General features: G+C 39.0%; 1 protein-coding gene across 10 annotated transcripts in view; it reads right to left on the minus strand.

Annotated features, from left to right (window-relative positions):
- NBEA (neurobeachin) overlaps window positions 1-20,217 on the minus strand; it is a 646,246-nt gene that overhangs the window by 37,945 nt on the left and 588,084 nt on the right. For all 10 annotated transcript variants that reach the window (XM_043891765.1, XM_043891767.1, XM_043891768.1 and 7 more), the window contains one exon: window positions 2,817-2,984. In XM_043891765.1, coding sequence (XP_043747700.1) covers window positions 2,817-2,984 — 168 coding nt within the window. The remainder of the gene's footprint in view (window positions 1-2,816; window positions 2,985-20,217) is intronic.

Here is a 20,217-nt window from a genome sequence, read left to right on the forward strand (position 1 = left end):
AAATGACCACCAGATAAAGACTATACTATACTCTGTTCCACTTATCCACAGGTTTCTTTCTTGTGACAATAGATGCTAGATGCTTTTATGCTGGCAAATACATGTTTGGTATTATCCCTTCTTTATGGAGAAAGCAATGGAAGTGGAGGGACACTAAATGACTTGGCCACATTAGAAAGCTCACAGGATTCAGGCAGGTTCTCATCTTTGCAGTTTCTTAAATATTAAATACAGAACTTATTTTGTGGAAATATGTTAGTTGTGGAGTAAAGGAGGTGAGCACGGGAAATGTGGAGAGGGACAATTAACTCCTATTCCTTGCAAGGTCATTTCATCTGTCACATCTACAACATACTAAGTGCTTCCCTAGTGGTCTTAAAGAGATAAAGCTATCTTGAGTTGACCCAGGGCCACTGGGAAGGACGGGCTTCCCAGGTGGCTTAGTGAGTAAACAATCTGCCTGCCAGTGCTGGAGACATAGGAGACATGGGTTTGATCTCTGAGTCAGGAGGATCCCCTGAAGGAGAGCATGGCAACCCACTCCAGTAATCTTGTCTGGAAAATCCCATGGGCAGAGAAGCCTGGTGGGCTACAGTCCATGGGGTCTCAAAAGAGTTGGACATGACTTAGCATCTAAACCACAGAACACTGGGTGGGTCAGGGCCAGTGCTCTGCTGGTATGTGCGTGAGCCCATGCTGCCTGGCGGAAGTAAGGTAACGGTGTTCCAAGCACATGCTGTCTGATGTAGTATTTTGAGAACCGACAGAAGAGCTTTTGGGTGAGAAAGGTGGGCGAGAGGCTTAGGTAGGGAGCACATACATGGCACTGAGTGACTCTGGGAGCTTCTCTGATGGAACCTCAGTGTTCAGCAATTACGCCCTCACACTGGGAAAGCTGGAACCCCTTCCCAACAGTTGTTTTTTTTTTTTTTTTTTAATATTACTTTCTTTCATGTAATGTTTCACAGAGATTTTCTACAGTTTGACAATTACATATGGCCTTTTTTTTTTTTTTTTTTTTTACTGTCCAGAGCAATGGTGTGTTACTTTGTAGTAGCAGGTATTTTTATAGAATTCAAGTAATAAACACTATATCCACATTTAAAAAGTCTCAATCCTAATTTCATTTCCTTTTCATTCTCTCATTTATCTCTTTGTTCTCATTTAAATATGCTCAGTCACTCAGTTGTGTCTGACTGTTTTCAACCCTATGGACTGGGGCCCACTAGGCTCCTCTCTGTCCACAGGATTTTCCTAGCAAGAATACTGGAGAGGTTTGCCATTTCCTTCTTCAATTTAAGTTGGAAAGATCAGCTATTTTCAGTCAGTTTTAATGCTGCTGTGTATTTTCATTATGCACAATATGCTTAAAATATTTTTATTTTGCTCAAGATGATCAACTTGCAACTTAAGGACAGCATATTATAATGGGTGAAAATGTATGCTAAGATATTCAGGAGCAAAAATGTTTATGATATTGAAAAGTCAATAAACAATTTGGAGTTGGACTTGCTACAAAAGGATAACCTACTCCAATTCTTTTCTCTTTTTTTTCTGATTCTAAAGGTACTGGTTCTGAAAAGAGAATATAGTGGTAAAGCATTTACAGCACTGAGTATGTGGTTAAGCACTGAGTATATTGTTAAGAGAATAATTAAGCTCAGAATTAGAATTCCCAGTTGTGAACAAACTAATCAGATTTTTTGTAGACAAAATCCCTTATTTCACCAACAAATGTTCAAGTATCTGGCTCTTTTGTCACTCATCCCTTCTCTGTCCCTATCTCTTTCTTCCAGCTTCAGGCAATAATTCCATTTCCTTGTGCATACAACATGGTAGAACACTACACCTAATAATATGCTTGCAACGTGTTCTCCAAATATTTAGCCCGAGGGCTCAATGATCAAGGATCATGAGACTCTTCCCTTCCCTTTCCTCTTCTCTGCTTGAAGCCATACAAATAGAGTCATTTTGTCTTTAGAGAAGTCTATAAGAAATAACTTTATGGATGCAAATTTTTCTTTTAGAGCTTTATTTCCCAAATCTATGAGTTTTCCACCTCTAAAATTAAAAAATAAAAAAGCATCCTAGTGACTGGAAATGTAGAAATGATTGCTTGTTTTGCATAGAGCAGATGGCAGATATCTGGTAGAATGGAAGACTGAGATACAGCTTCCTCGAAGCAAGACTCATCGAGCAGCTGTTGCATCTTCACTCTTTTCACCTATCTGAAATAATTTTGTGCAACGTGCAAGTGATTTAAATAATATATTTTATGAATATTTTCATAAAAATACTTATACACAAACTATAGCATATAATTCCCAACTGTTAGCTATAAAATTTCAGGGTGAGAAAGTGCAGGAATAACATACTATAATCTCATCTATTTTACTGTTGCATTTTTTGAGTACTCTGTCTAGCAGGCTGTAGTTCTGCTTTCATTAAAAAAATAGGTACTGGCAGGTTATTTTAATGCAAACTATTCATATTTAAATATCCAATGAGGTTTCATTAATTTATAACACATAAGGCATTAAGCATTTCAATGAAGATGCTGAAATAAAACAAATAAAAGAGGGATACTAAAGTGCACTGTATATGTCTGCATTTCAGAAAGGAACTACATGGTACTTGTGGTACCATTACTTGTTTTTGACATAGAACACTCACTTTTCCACATTTGTCAAGAACTTGAAATCTATGTTTTATAAAATTTACACTGGAAGGAGATTTATGCAGGTGGAGATGGAGAGCCAAGTTTGTGTTGAAGGGATGGCAGAAATTTTCAGAATAATATCCAACTTATTACCTACCTCCCTCAGCACAGGGTCAGTGATACTGTCCAGGTTCACAGAGCCTTCATAGGTTAGGTAGTGAAAAACATTCAGAGCCCGGACTGCTTCCGGTCCTCTCTGCTTGTATCCAAATACAAGGTCAATCCACTGATGGAGTTGGCAAGAAACAAATTCACTTTCCAGGGCCTGGAATCAGTCAAGAAAGAGATAAAGAGACCATGAAAATTTAGTAAATCTCCATTCTTCTTGGCTTGAAATACTCTCTATAAATAAGTAGAATTCGTTCTTTGCCCTCCTGTATTTCACTTGTTTGTGTCAGACCTATTCTTAGAAATGACAAAGTACAACCTCTAATAAAACACAGACCTAAAAGAAAATTTTCTTTTTAACTATTAAATGTACTCTTGGCTTAACTGAATATGTGATGTGAATTTTAACATTAAATAGATTTCTTTAAAAAGACACATTCATGTTTAAAAGGAATTTGAAATGCCTGTTTTAATGCCATTCATAATAATTGCATTTTTAAACATTAGTTTCAAAGTAAAAAATTTCATTAGAAACTTTGATATATGTTTACTTTCCTGCCCAAAGTCTTCAAATTTGCCTCTAACACTACTAAAAGGGAATGGCCTTCTGCTATGAGTTAACTCTGCTATTATACTGTTTAGGAACCTCTCGGTAATTTTAGGTATTTGCTAGCCAGTGGGAAATGAATGCAAATTACTGAGAGTTAGGGACTATAAGAAATTTCCAGAAATAGTCAGGAAAAAAAAGAGAGGCCTTTTCATTTCCTGGGAAGCCACCATAAGTGTCATCCATAGAGGTACCCTGGCCTGCAGGCGCGGAGCCCTGGTCACAGCCGTGGCAGAGCAGTGGCCATCACAGTGCGGCTCACCATGCCTCTCAGCTCCTGCCCTCACTCATCATCAACTTCTCACTGACTGAAGGGCACACTGATTTCAGCAACATGAGGAAAAAGCTGTAGCACTACCTTCTTAAATTTCAACTATGCAAAGCCATAGAAAACAATTTTTGCAATTACAGCTGTAACTGAATATGTGAATGAAGTCATTCTTTGGCTGCATGCCCCCTGATTTCGAAGGCGTTGAAACCAGCTTGGAATTCAATTAATAAATGGTTTCTTAAATTAGCCCTTTGATAATTATATTTCATTTTTTTAATCTAAAAATTATCTGAATGATACTTCTCAACTTTTCCTGTGATCATATTTAAAAAAATAGTTTTACTTATTTATTATTCATTTTTGGCTGTGCTGGGTCTTTGTTGCTGTGTAGGCTTTTCTCCAGTTGCGGTGAGGGGTGCTGCTCTCTAGTTATGATGAGTGGACTTCTCACTGTGGTGGCTTCTCTTGCTGCCAAGCACGGCTCTAGGGCGTGTGGGCTCGGCAGTTGCGGCTCCCGGGCTCTAGAGCACAGGTTCGGTAGGTGTGATGTACGGGCTTAGTTGCTCTGCAGCATCTGGGATCGTCTTGGATCAGGGATCGAACCTGTTTCTCCTGCACTGGCAGGTGGATCCTTGATCACATTTAACTAGTAACTTATTACCACCAAACTCCATTTTTATTTACTTCAAAAATTTTGGTATTTTGTTTATACCAGTGATTATGAATGTTTCTCATTCAGAAATATAAACAGATTTTTTAAAAGGATAGCTTTCATACTAAAACTAAACTGAATTTTTATTCTCTGTATCTCATTGGACAAAATAGTTCGGACTAGAGAACAAGGGATGAAAATACAAAACAGACATTGGTTAAAATCCCATATTGACTATGTCTATCATATTGGTTTGGTCAATTTGTATAACTGAGAAGTCAGTAACTATTCAGTGCATGTGCAATAAATGGAAGGATGAAAAAAAACAACAACAAATGGAAGTTCATTATAGAGTAGCTATTGCACAAGTCTGCTCATTGGAAGTCAAACAGAAGTGAAATTCTTTAAAGGAAGATCTTACCAACATAATTACATAATTAGCTCAGCAGTAACCATTTCAAATCAATCTTGTAGAGACTACTAGACATATTTGGAAGAAAGGGTCAATGAAATTTACTGCATTTGAATAAAACAATTACTGAACTAAATGCCTAATGCAACTATGAGGGTTGAAAGCAATGATCACTGTTTCCTAATTTGAGTTTTAAAACATTTATTTAGTATCTCCAACCGCTACTTTCATTTTCCCCTGCCATGGGCAATGCTATAAAGTTTTTAATGTTTCTCCTTTTGTTTGCATGTGTTTTTATAAAACATAATTCACGTAATTTTTTTTATCTTTTTTTTTTACACATACACATTTTTTTTGGTGTGTATTTCTGACTCACAAAAATGGAGTGGGGTTATAGATTTCATTGTTTCTTACTTTCTTCACTTAGCCTTGTTTTATAGGATCTAGCTGTGTGGCCAGGCATAGCTAATCCGCTGCTTTCAGGGGCTTCTCAGAACTTCCCCAGCAGTGAGCACTAGACTGCCTCCAATGCGCCATGACACAATGCTCTGTGATGAATGTCCACTCCTGCATCCCTGTCTCTTTATGAGAATATCTTTGGGACTCATAACCTGGAGTAGGACTGATACATCCCTGTACTAGATGTGCATAAACTGAGTCTGAGTCATTAGTGTAGACTGGCTGTTTCTGTCTCCACTCCCTCAAGCAGTGCATGAAGGTGTGTCTACATGGCCACATCCACACTGACAACTGGTATTGTCCAGGTGCTTAATATTAGCCCGTGTTACAGATACAGAACAGTATCTCACTGCTGTTGTCATTTGTCTTCCTCTGATTACTGAGGGGTTTGACATGTTTTTAATATGCTGTTGGCCATTTGGGTTTCCTCTTCAGTACATTTTATGTTCATGCTTTTTGCCCATTCTTTCATGAAAGTTCCTGTCTTTATGTTGTTTTTTTTTTTTTTTTTTGCAGAAATTCTTTATATATTTCAGGTGGTAGTTTGTTGGCATCAAATTTTGCAATGCATTCTCCCAAAGGTCACATGTCTATTAACTTTATCCATGTTGTTCTTTGTTGAATAGAAATTCTTAATTTTGAAGCCACAAAATTTTTTTCTTTACGTTTATGATCTTGGGATTTTGTTTTAAAGTAACGAGGACAACTTTCTAGACTCTGATGTGTCAGCTGTGTTATAGTTATGGTTTTACTTTTCATATGCATGCATGCATGCTAAGTTGCTTTAGTCATGTCCAACTCTGCAACACTATGGATTGCAGCCTGCCAGGCTCCTCTGTACGTGAAATTCTCCAGGCAAGAATATTGGAGTGGGTAGACGTGTCCTCCTTCAGGGCATCTTCTCAACCCAGGGACTGAACCTGTGTCTCTTACATCTACCTGAATTGGCAGGTGGGTTCTTTATCACTAGAGTCACCTGGGAAGCCCTACTTTTCACATACTGGCCTTTAATCTATCTAGACTCCAATTTCACTATATGTGGCATTAGATCAGTTCAGTTCAGTTGCTCAGTAGTGTCCAACTCTTTGCAACCCCACGGACTGCAGCACGCCAGGCTTCCCTATACATCACCAACTCCCAGAGCTTGCTCAAACTCATGTCCATCGAGTCGGTGATGTCATCCAACCATCTCATCCTCTACTGTCCCCTTCTCCTCCTGCTTTCAATCTTTCCCAGCATCAGGGTCTTTCCCAATGAGTCAGTTCTTTGTATCTGGGGGCTAACATATTGGAGTTTCAGTGTCAGCATGAGTCCTTCCAATGAATATCCAGGACTGATTTCCTTTAGGATGGACTGGTTGGATCTCCTTGCAGTCCAAGGGGCTCTCAAGAGTCTTCTCCAACACCACAGTTCAAAAGCATTAATTCTTTGGCACTCAGCTTTCTTTATAGTCTAACTCTCACATCCATACAGGACTACTGGAAAAATCATAGCTTTAGACTAGATGGACCTTTGTTGGCAAAGTAATGTCTCTGCTTTTTAATATGCTGTAGAGATCCAGTATAATTTTTGTTACTATAGTAAGTCAGTTTTTCCAAAACCGTATATTAAACAAACACACCTTTCTTTAGCAATGTCCGCTTTCATCTTTAGTGCTTGTATATTTGAAACAAAGATATGAAGCTTCCTATTGTTTACAGTTAATATAATATTCTTCCTATTAATAGAAAAAGCAATATAACCCTTCTTCCCTTTCTACCTTCCTTCTTTTTGCTTTTTCCCTCTTCTATCTATCATCTACCCACCTATGTTCCTACCTGTTATCTATCTGTCTAGACATGTGTGTGCCTCCAGCTCTTTGATCCTTTTAGTTCTACTGTTATCTTAATTTATCTTTATTTCTTAGATATCTTAGTATCTGGTAGATTCATCCTTTTAAGAGCCAACTCAGCTATTTGTGGACCTTTATTCCTTCCTGTGGGCTTGCTTCCCTGGTGGCTCAGTGGTAAAGAATACACCTGCCAATGCAGGGAACCTGGGTTCAATCCCTGGTTGTGAAGATCCCCTGGAGAAGGAAATGGTGATCCACTCCATCATTCTTGCCTGGGAAACCCTACAGACAGAAGGAGCCTGGAGGGCTACTTCCATGGGGTAACAAAAGGGTCAGACATGACTTAGTGACTGCTGCTGCTGCTACGTAGTTTCAGTCGTGTCCGACTCTGTGCGACCCCATAGACGGCAGCCCACCAGGCTCCCCCGTCCCTGGGATTCTCCAGGCAGGAACACTGGAGTGGGTCGCCATTTCCTTCTCCAATGCATGAAAGTGAAAAGTGAAAGTGAAGTCGCTCAGTCGTGTCTGACTCTTCACGACCGCATGGACTGCAGCCCACCAGGCTCCTCCGTCCATAGGATTTTCCAGGCAAGAGTACTGGAGTGGGGTGCCATTGCCTTCTCCCGGACTTAGTGACTAAGCAACAACAATTCTTTCCTGCAACTTTCACAATAAGTGTATAGATACATCAAAATAATTTTGATTGGGATTATGATAAATGTATAGGTTAATCTGAGAAAACTGATATTAGGTTTTCCCATCCATGGTCTCAGGATGTCTCTTTATTTAAACAGATCGCTTTATTAAATATAAAAATTAACATTTTCTCTATAAAGTGTGGTGTCCCAAGGATGAAAAAACAGAAAAAATAAACCCAAAGAGGGCCTTGGAATGCAGGAATGGAAAAAACAAGACCCTTACATCCATCCCGCCCTCATGTTGTTAACTATTAACGAATTTCAAATCCTCCTGAGCAGTATAACCTGTCTCCCCTCCTACCCCATCAGTTCAGTTCAGTTCAGTCACTCAGTCGTGTCCGACTCTCTGTGACCCCATGAACCGCAGCATGCCAGGCCTCCCTGTCCATCACCCTACCCCACAGGGAGAAAGTATTTGCCTTACTCTTCCCCCACCCAGTATACATGCCTCATACAATCAGCAAATGATCCTCAAGACCCCTATCCTGCTCCTTGTGCCCTGGCTCTAAAGGTGGACTGAGGACACCTGTTCAACGCTGGCTCTCCCCTGAGCTGGCTGTTCTAATGGCATCTCCACTTTAGTGAACTTTATTTCCCTCTCATTCTGTCTCGTGTCTGGAAATTCTTTTCCAACCCGCGCATGGACCATGACATAAAGGACATGGGTAACCCTGGTTAAGTTAATTCCCAGGAAGTTCGTAAATTTTGATACAACTGTAACATTTGAAAAATTATATTTTAAACTCAGTTATAGATGACATAGAAAAATGATATTGATGTCTATAAGTTGATCATGTTCCTGGTGACTCTCACTAGTTAACGTCTTTATTTTTTCTTATGGAAGTGTTCTCAACTTTGAGAACTATATTAAACAACAGTTGTGACATGGGATATCACTGTCTTTTCTCTGATCTTAAAAGAGTCAATGTACACACACACACACATTTAATATAGATTTAGAATTACTGGGCTATTAGATTATTATTACTTAGTGATACTATTACCCATAGTTTTCATACTATTATATCCATACATGAATCAGCCCTATTAATTTTTTCCTTTCCTTCCCTTTAACTACTTTGGAATCAGGATCACAGTAGTCTCATAAAATGAGCTGAATGGCTTGTTACGTTTTCTAGAATAATCTGCCTAAGAAAGCAATTCTTTATCTCTTAAAAATCTGGTAGAATTCACCTATAAAATAATATGGCTTTGGATATTCTGGGGGCTGGAAAGATTTACTATTTAAATTTCTTTAAGGTTTGTAAGGTCTTCTTGCGCCAATTTTGACATTTGGTATTTTTCCTGATATTTATCCATTCCATCTCAGTTTTCAAACTTATCAGTTCATGGCTCTGTACAAAAATCTTTAATTACATTCAAAAAATTCTATGCCTGTACTTACTTACCCTAATCTATTCTATATATTAGATAGTAGAGTGAATTAGTAAATAAACAATAAAAACTAATTTTGCCTCAGGTTTTTTTTGGGGGGGTTATAAAATTAAATGACAAAGGAATAATCTGCTAACAGATTAAACGGATAATCTTATAGACTGTCTTGCTAATCACTGTAGGAAAAAGAAAAGAAAATCCAGTCAAAGCACTTAAAAGCTAAATCTGGTTCTATATCAAATGCGTATCTAAGAACTGAATTTTAGATATCACATAATTGAAGCATAAAGACCTATCTAAAGTTGAAGCCTGACACTGAGACAGTATTAATCTGTTAGTAAATATATGCTATATCTACTTATTTGTTCTCTTTAGAACTGTGTTTTCATGCATGAACCCATTTTGGACTTTGAAACAAGATTTTATTGCAAACACAATTGAAAAACAGAAAGAAATACTTGATTACTGAGCTATTAGGGTTATAATGGTCTTAATAGCTTGTTTCACCCTCTTCCTGCATATCTAAAAGCAGAAGCAATTGCTTTAAGCCCAGATAAACCAATTCCCAATCCATAATTCTACCCTGGGGATCTGAGAGGAAGGAAATAAAGAGTGAGATTTGAACCAGAGAGGATATCTCTTAGATGAATAATAGTTACCTAATTCTAATTTTCATATTGTCCCGTGGGTATTAGATTGCAGAGAATTCTTTCTCTGGCAGGTTTAGGACAAAGCAGCTCAGAAACTTAGGAAAAAGGAAATGAGGCTAGTGGAATTAACTGTGAGGAGAGAATGTTATTTTCTATTTAAGAATATCGAATTTCTATTTCTTCTTCTAGACTAGAAGAGGAACATTTCCAAGCCCTTTCTCTTATTGTCTCAAAAATCTGCTTCTGATGCTGGAAAATCTAACCAAATAGAGTTGCATATATTCTCGTGGACAATGACAAATTCATATTGCTACTTCTTCTGTAGTGTCTATGCTGGTTTCTCTTCGTGATTAAATTAAAGTTATAGTAATGACCTAGTGAAAGACTTATTTATTTATTTTTTGGCTGCACCATGCAGCTTGCAGGATCTTAGTTCAGAAACCAGGGACTGTAATTATTTTAAATAAACATAACATCTGTTGTTCAGTTGCTAAATTGTGTCCAAGTCTTTGCAACTCCATGGGCTGCAGCACTCCAGGCTTCCCTGTCCTTCATTATCTCCCAGAGTCTGCTCAAATTCATGTCCACTGAGTTGGTGATGCTATCTAACAATCTCATCCTCTGCCACCCCCTTCTCCTTTTGCCTTCAATCCTTCCTAGCATCAGGGTCTTTTCCAATGAGTCAGATCTTTGCATCAGGTGACCAAAGTATTGGAACTTCAGAATCAGTCCTTCCAGTGAATATTTAGGATTGATATCCTTTCGGATTGACTGGTTTGATCTCCATCATGTCCAAGGGACTCTCAAGTCTTCTATACCACACTTTGAAAGCATCGGTTCTTCAGCGCTCAGCCTTCTTTATGATCCAACTTTCACATCTGTAGATGACTACTGGAAAAACCATAGCTTTGACGATATGGACCTCTATTGACAAAGTGATGTCTCTACTTTTTAATATGCTGTCTAGCTTTGTCATAGCTCTCCTTCCAAGGAGCAACTGTTTTTTAGTTTCATGGCTGCAGTTACCATTGGCAGTGATTTTGAAGCCCAAGAAAACAAACTTTGCCACTGTTTCCACTTTTCTTCCTTCCATTTGCCATGAAGTAGTAAGTTTGTTTTAAATACTTATTTTGGAGGGCTTAAATTATTCTCTTACTTGATTGCTTTCTGGGTGTATAACGCACTGCATTATTTTCCGCTCCTGCTAGCACTGTCCTAGTCTGAGCTCTCCCTGCTCTCCACATGGGCTACTGTCAGCCTCTGACCTCCTCCTCCACTCCAGGTCCTGCATCCTGCTGGCGGAACAGATTTCTGAAACCATCAGCTCTTACTGTCATCCTTGATTTCAAATCTTCCAAGGCTCCTCCTAGCAAAACACATTCAGTGTAAACTTTACCTGACCCCTAAGACCTTTCAAACCTTGATCCCACCCTCTCCCACTATTTCTTTAGGCTTCTAGACACAAATCCTCGGCTCCAGGAGCATAATTTACAGCCCTGGGCACATAGCAGCTGGTATGACCTCTGAACTTCTGTTGATCCTTTCCCCTTAACATGAAAGCAGTTCATCCTGCTGCTTCTTTTTCAAGTCCGAGACATCCTCACTCAAGTACAATGTCTGTTTTCTGAGTTCTCCACCTCAGTCTATGAAGTCTTATGTGAATTTTTATGACACTTATCATGAGTACCCTCTTGTTTAATGTAGTAAATAATATACACAAATTTACTTGTGAAAATCAATTTGCATATAAATTGTAAAGTGCTAGACAAAGGAATGGGGTTATTACTGATTAACACTTAATTGTTTCAAAGAGGCCACACTACATCCTCAATTAGAATCTAAGCATTTGGAATGTAGAGACTGTATCTAAAGCTTCTATTCCATTTCCTATAGCTCCTAACTCAGCATTAAATAATAAATATTTATCGGGTGACTATTTAAACTATGGGAAAGATGTGTTGGTCACAAAAAGAAGGAAGGAATGTCAGGAAATGAGGGTGAGTGGGAAATTCATTCATTCATTCATTCATTCAACAAATACTGACAGATGATCTGTGATGTGCCAGACACTACTGCAGATCTTAGGATTAGAGTCAAAATCCTTGGCAGAGAGAAAGAGACTGACCAAGCCCAAGATTATTAGTGAGTTGGAGAGTATGTCGAGAGGTGATAAATGTTAAGGGAAAAAGAAAGTCAAGAGATATGTATGCATGGGAAGCGGATTGCTGATTTAGAGCAGGTAGTCATAGAAAGTGTCCTCGAGTTTGTGACAATTAAGGACTACAAGGAGGAAGTGAACTGTAAGGGCATCTGAAGGAAGAAGATCTCAAACGGGGGGGGGGGGGACCATTCATTCATTCATCATTTATTCATTCCATATGGACCACCTCTTATGTACCAGGACGTGTCCCCAGGGAGACTTCGATAAACAAGGCAAGATCTCTGACCTCCAGCACATCCCACTGAAATGCAAATAATCAAAGTGAGCCCTGTCCCAACCTACAGGCCACCTACTGCATGCTAGGCACCAGCCTTGGAGGATATACAGATGGATAAATAAGGCATGTACTTAAAAAAGACCACAGTTTGGTAGAAGATTTGTTGACTTGGACTTTTCCTGACGCTCAAATTTCTGTTAAAACTGATAGGCACTAACCACCCTCCCCCATTCTCCCCTTCCCCCATCCTAGAAAAAAGAACCAAAATGCAGTGGCTGTCTCTTTGCTGCTCTAGCCATCATGAGTCTGTACACCTGGCCCCCAACCTTTCTTTATCTGACTCTGTGGGACTAGAGAAATCTGAAGGAAAATGGCCACTGCGGGGAAGTTGCAGAGGGAAACTGTTGGCTCTAACTTAAAAATTCTCTGGAGCTGATCAGCTTCTTACTACCTTCACGGCTACCACGCTGGCTCGAGTCACTATCCCCTCTCCCAGGACCTCCTAACAGGTATGACGAAGCTGCCCTGTGCCTCAACAGTTCATTCCCAGAACTGCAGCCTGAGAGATACTGTTAGAACACAGGTAAAATCTGACAGCCACTTCCATATTTCTGATCCCTTTGCTTTGCACTACTTCTTTTTTTCCACAGTACTGATCACCTGCGAAAATACCAGATACTTTACTTATTAATTTCTGTTTATCACCCATCTCTCTTTGGTCAAGAGGAAGCTCTATGAGGGCAGAGATCTCTCTCTGTTCACTGCTACTATACCCCAAACATGCAAGATAGCACCTGGAGCTCTCGTAGTCACCTGCTGGCTGAGCACTGACTGAGCCTGTGTGTTTCCTCGTGTGGGTTCCTAGCCAGAGGGTGAGCTTCTGAATGGCCACTGCCTGTGCTGCTCACGCTTGTATCTCCAGAGCCCAGGGCAGTGTGAAGACTGGGGTAAATGAAGGGATCCCTCTACTTTACTCTAGCCTGCTTTAGAGTACGATTCATGACCACATCTTCTCTGTGTTTTCCATCCTTGTTCAGAACTGGCTCTCAACAAAGGTTACATGACCCGCAAATCCCCAGTTTCAGAGATAAGGATGCTCTGAAGCTCCGAGGGATAAGGATACCCTATTCGTCCAGAGTGTCTTGGCTAACAAGTGGCAGGGCGGGCACTCACACACAATGTAACTATCACAGTGGTGCTGGTTTAGTCACTAAATCATGTCCGACCCTTTGCAACCCATGGACTGTAGGTTCCACCAGGTTCCTCTGTTCATGGCGTTTCCCAGGCAAGAATACTGGAGTGGGTTACCATTCCTTTCTCCAGGGGATCTTTCTGACCCAGGGATTGAGCCTGGGTGTCCTGCATTGCAGGCAGATTCTTAACTGACTGAGCCACTAGGGAAGCCCTATCTATTTTTCAAGACTGCCAGTAATTCTTATGTTATGCTATTTGCTAAACTTCATCTTCGAGCAAGGTACAATATACCATAAATGCCGATCTTCACCTATTACAAAAGACACTTTGTAAAGGATGTGACACATGCAAAGGAAAACGCCATGGCATTGCCCTCTCTGCCTCAGTGCACCGGCCTGCTCTGCAAACAGAACCTGGATCGCGCTGAGCGGAGGGTTGGGGAGGTCAGCAGTGCACATCCATGGAAGCCCTTCTTCTAAGACAAAGTTTAAGAAAGGGCAGATTATGATTGATGAACCCAGCATTAGGGTAATGTTATCAGAGATACTTTCTATTTCTGCCCTTTGTGAGGAGGTCAGATTATAATCATGTTAGAACCGAACACAGTGCTTTATTAATGTTTCATGAGTGCGTCGGTTGCAATCAGCCTAGCTTCTTGTGGATAAATTAAACCGATTCTTGATGTATGAACTCCATGCACTGAGAATTTATTGAAATGCCTACTCAGAGTGTCTCTATGACTCTTCCATGTTTGCTAATGAAGCCAAATTTTGAATGTCACAGTTCTTCAGTGAAACACAAAGCTTGTCACTGTATTTACAAAATATAAACAACTGCAATCAATTATAACTAAAAAAATGGACTAAAAGAAATATATCATTCAAAAATCCAAATACTGCTTCATTTAAAAAAAATAAGAAAAGGAAATAAAGCTGTCAGGATGTAAAGACTTCTACAAATGCATCAAATGCCTTTTTAATTGCTGGCATAGAATAATGAAACTGATCATTTATAATCAATGATATCTCTTTTTACAACATTATTTTTGTCTACTTTGCCTTGAAGTTGTTAACAACAGCCTGATTGAAGACGGAGGGAATGCTCCTTTGTATGGATGCAGAATATTAATCCACACAAGAGCTGAAGGCCTTTTGTGGTACTGTGAGTGTCATTTCTTTGGGCTGTATGACATTTTCATTTTTTACCTGAGGCTCATTACAAAGAACTCCTTCAAATCACTGAAGATAATCCCAGTCCAAATTATAAACATACTAAAGCACATTTTCTCTAAACCCATTTCATAAGTACTAAATCCTGTATGAGCTTCAGAGCCAGTATAAAGATAGAAACTTTTAATGTTTCAAAATAATATTAAAAAAATGGATGTTATATTCATAGCATTCATGGAAAACCTCATGAAAATTTAAATACTTCTATATTTTACATTACCACCCAGGCTTTGTATATTATAGAAAGATTCATCTAGTAAATATTTCTTCAGCAAAAAAGAAAAGAGGTAGATAGCTGGTTACATTTTCCAGTTTTAACACAGATGACTATTTCTTCATAATATCAGTATGATCATTTCCCATCAGTATGATGGGAAAATGGACCAGAAGTTGGAGCAAAGGAGATTATGAACAGGATGCTGTGAAGGAAAACTTCAATTTAAAGAAAAGCAGTACAGGAGACCCTGAGACAGGACAGCAGTTGTTAGACACACTAGCTACACTTGGAAGGTGTCTTTTGATAGCTCTGATGCATCAAGAATCTTCCCAGAGGCAGCAGGCTTGTGTCTGGCCTTTGGCTCAATTCTGATACACCAAGAATGGCGGCTACAGAGACAGAATCTTGCTGATGCATGTGGTAGCTTTCCCTTTCTATCCTTCAAGAAAAACCCTTCAAGGAAAACCCATGTAAAGAAGACCCAAAGAATAACCCCTTCTCAAGCCACCTATTATGTGCTGGCACCTCCTGCAGAGGATTGATTCAACCTGGCCCTGCCTGCCCGTGCCTCCGGACACCAAGATGCAGGCAGTCTGACTTCCCCAAATAAGCAGAATTTTGTGTAAAGTCTTTCATTCTATGGAGAATAGGTTTAGTTCACAAGCCTTATGAAATTCATTAATGCTTAAAAGATACCAATAACTGTTTTTGAATAGAGAAAAAATATGGTGCTTTGCTTCTTTCATTTCTTCAAGAAACCGAGTTGGAACTTATTGCGTGCTCAGTTGTATTTGCTTCTTTGTGACGCTACGAACTGTAGCCCGGCAGGCTCCTCTGTCCATGGGATTCTCCAGGCAAGAATACTGGAGTGGGTTGCTATTTCCTCCTCCAGGGGATCTTTCCAACCCAGCCATTGAACCCGAGTCTCTTGCATGTCCTGCATTAGCAGGCAGATTTTTTACCACTGAGCCACCTGTGAACTGGAACTTATTACTTATCATAAAAACGTTTTATGCCATTTTCAGAAATGCACATGTATTTATTTCTCATATTTTAGTTATAAAACTTATTCTTTTGGAGAGAGAAAGCAAATGTTTGAGAAATAGTTACCTTACCATATTATACACAATCCTAGTTCCTAGTATACTGAACATTAAGGTTGATATTATGTTTACAGTGAATATTAAATAGGTTTATTTTGAAGAAGCACTGTATTCAGAAAATAACAAGTGTTGAAGAGGATATGGAGGAACTAGAACAGTCATACATTGCTAGTAGGAATGTAAGATACACAATCACTTTGCAAACAGCTAATTTCTTAAAAAGCTAAACATAAATTTAACACATGACTCAGCAATTCTGCATTTTAAGTCTGAATTTTGCAGTAAGGAGTTCATGATCTGAGCCAGTCAGCTCCTGGTCTTGTTTTTGCTGACTGTATACAGCTTCTCCATCTTTGGCTATAAAGAATATAATCAGTCTGATTTCTGTACTGACCATCTGGTGATGTCCATGTGTAAATCTTCTCTTCTGTTGTTGGAAGAGGGTGTTTCCTATGACCAGTGCGTTCTCTTGGCAAAACTCTACTAGCCTTTACCCTGCTTCATTTTGTACTCCAAGGCCAAATTTGCCTGTTATTCCAGTTATCTTTTGACTTCCTACTTTTGCATTCCAGTCCCCTATAATGAAAATGACATCTTTTTTGGGTGTTAGTTCTATAAGGTCTTGTAGGTCTTCATAGAACTGTTCAACTTCAGCTTCTTCAGCATTACTGGTTGGGGCATAGACTTGGATTACTGTGAAATTTAATGGTTTGTCTTGGAAACAAACAGAGATCATTTTGTCGTTTTTGACATTGTACCCAAGTACTACATTTCGTACTCTTTTGTTGACTATGTGCTACTCCATTTCTTCTAAGGGATTCTTGCCCACAGTAGTAGATATAATGGGCTCCAAAATCACTGCTGATGGTGACTGCAGCCATGAAATAAAAAGACACTTGCTCCTTGGAAGCAAAGCTATGACCAACCTAGACAGCATACTAAAAACCAGAGACGTTACTTGGTAAACAAAGGTCCATCTAGTCAAAGCTACGGTTTTTCCAGTAGTCACGTACGGATGTGAGAGCTGGGCTATAAAGAAAGCTGAGTGCCAAAGAATTGATACTTTTGAACTGTGGTGTTGGAGAAGACTCTTGAGAATCCCCTGGACTGCAAGGAGATCCAAGCAGTCAATCCTATAGGAAATCATCCCTGAATATTCATTGGAAGGATTCACGCTAAAGCTGAAACTCCAATACTTTGGCCACCTGATGTGAAGAACTGAGTCACTGGAAAAGACCCTGATGCTGGGAGAAATTGAAGGAAGGAGGAGAAGGGGATTACTGAGGATGAGACGGCTGGATGGCCTCACCTTCTTGATGGACATGAGTTTTAGCAAGTTTCAGGAGCTGGTGATGGGAGGCCTGGCATGCTGCAGTCCATCGGGTCGCCAATAGTTGGACACGATTGAGTGACTGAACTGAACTGAACTGAGCAATTCTATTGCTGGGTATAAACCCCAAAGCAAGGACAAAAACTTGTCCATATAGAGACGTCCATTGGAATGCTTATAGTAGCATTGTTCCTAACAGCCCAAAAGTGGAAAGAACCCAAAAGTTCATTAACTGATGAATGGATAAACAAAATGTGGAGCATTGTTACGAAAAAGAGGAACAAAGAATTGATATACACTACAACATGGATGGACCTCAAAAACTACGCTAAGTGAAAGATGTCAAACACAAAATAACACATATTGTATGGGTCTATTTAAGTAAAATATCCAGAAGAGGCAAATCAAGGAAATTGAAAAAAGATTAATGGCTGTCTGGGGTTGGGGGTGGGCACAGGCTCTTTCTGGGGTAAAAGCAATGTTCTAAAATTAGATTTTGGTGATGGTCACACAACTCTGTAAATATATTAAAAATCATTAAATTGTACAAGTAAATTTATGATAAATAATGCTTTTTTTATTTATTTTTTTATTTTTTTGCTTTTTTTAAATTAAAAAAAAAACATATATAAGGTATTCCCACCTTACAGATGAGACATGTGAGGACAAAAGATATCTCATAATTTGCTCAGGGCAATGAAGCTAGTAAATGGCAGAGCTTCAATTCCAGAGCCAGGGAACTTTTAAACCCTAAGTCAATCTCTCTCTCTAATATAAACACCTAGCACTTATTAATTATCAGTGCCCACATGAAAACCTGTGTTCAATCAGTTCAATCAACATCATGAGAAAGAGAAAAGTGGTCCAACAATTTTTGCTACTTTGCTTGCCTGAGTGAAAGATTTGTTTTACTTCACTAGTTTGGATCTAACTAGACAGTATGCTAAAATCCTTACTACCCCTATGTGATTCACTCAGCAAATATTTGGTGACTAAATACTACTGCAGCCACCAGGGCAGATATGACCGAGAAACTGAGACTCACTCAACTCGGACACCACTCAGTACGCAGTGGGTTCTAGGGCTGAATTTGTAGATGTAGTATCTTTACACTGATATCATAGTCAATATTTAAGTATGTGGGGCTTCCCTGGTGGCTCAGTGGTAAAGAATCCACCTGCAATGCAGGAGACATGAGTTTGATCCCTGAATCAGAAAGATCCCTTGGAAAAGAAAATGGCAACCCACTCCAGTATTCTTGCCTGGGAAATCCTATGGACAGAGGAGCCTGGTGGCTACAGACCGCAGGGTCACAAAAGAGTCAGACACAACTTAGCAACTAAATGACTACAATAACAAATTCAAGTATGTAAGGGTACTGTGGTAACAATGGACTACCTGTTCTAAAGATAAGCATAGATTCTTAGAAACATACATTGCTAAAGTATAAATCCTTCACATTAAAAAGATAAACTGAAGAGATAAATCTATGGCTCAAGAAGATAGTATATGTTGTAAAATTACAACATATATCCAAAAGTACTAATTTATAGATTGAGAAGTAAGAGAAATCCTACAAAAAATTTAGGTACTACATGATATCACCTCACTTCCTAGGTGGCTCAATGGTGAAGAAATTGCCTGCCAATGCAGGAGACACAAGTTCCATCTCTGGGTCAGGAAGATCCCCTAGAGAAGGAAATGGCAACCCACTCTAGTATTCTTGCCTGGAAAATCCCACAGACAGAGGAGCCTGGCAGGCTACAGCCCACGGGGTGACAAGCAGTCGGACATGACTGAGCACACATGCATGTGTACAAGATATTACCTCAGGATGAGACTAGATCACAGATTATCTATTTAGTAACTTTAAAAATAGGTTAAACGAGTCTTTAAACTGAGTCTACTGCCTCAGTACCAACTTTCTAGAATAAGTATATTGAAAGTAAAATATTTCTTGGAGACAGAAAAGATAGCTCTAAAATTGAAGGAAGCATGTGACTGACAGTGACAAAAAGAGACATAAAATCAGGGGTAGGAAAAAAACAAAGAAAAAAAAATCAGGGGTAGGGTAGAGCAAGGGATCATATACTTTCTGATCCTGTTTATGCAAAATATCCGGAAAAGGCAAATCTTTATAGAGACAGAAAGTAGATTAGTGGTTGCCAAGGGCTGGTTGGAAGAATGGGGAAGTTGTGAGGATGCTAAAGGGAATTGGGTTTCTTTACAGGATAATAAAAATGTTCATAATTGAGTGTGGTGATGGTTGCGGAACTCTATGAGTAGACTAAAACCCATTTTTTTTTAAACTTTAAATGGTTGAATTGCATGGTATGTGAGTTATATCTGTGTGATATATGTGAATTACACAGCTCTTACAGAAGAAGGGACTCGGGGATATGTGAGATCCACTGTAATATGTGGGCATTATTTGGATTCTAATTCAAATAAATATACTGTCAAAACAAAATAAAACATATTTATGGGATAGCTGGAGAAAACTGGGAGTGAAACAGGGTTAAAAATATATTTTAGGTCATTGATTTTATTGATCTAATTCTTCAACTGGCCAAGAACCAGAACAAGAACACTAGAGAGGCTGTTAGGTAAATCGGTTCATTCCATATAGCAAAACCACACTGAGACTAAAATCTACTTAAATATGGATAAATATATTAAAATCTATAAATAACCACATGCAAACATTCTATCAATATCTACACATTCTTTTACATCAGACATCTGTCATACAGATTTAAAAAGCAATGGCATTTTCTGTCTAAGAACGTTTACAGTATGAGTGTTCTCTTAAAGTCAAGTGTATGATACTTTAAGGTATGTTTCACAGCTTACAATTTCTTACAGACAAGTATGTTCTAAATGTACACTATTTTGTTTTGAATA

This window comes from Cervus elaphus, chromosome 30 (genome assembly GCF_910594005.1).
Source record: "Cervus elaphus chromosome 30, mCerEla1.1, whole genome shotgun sequence".
Lineage (NCBI taxonomy): Eukaryota > Metazoa > Chordata > Mammalia > Artiodactyla > Cervidae > Cervus > Cervus elaphus.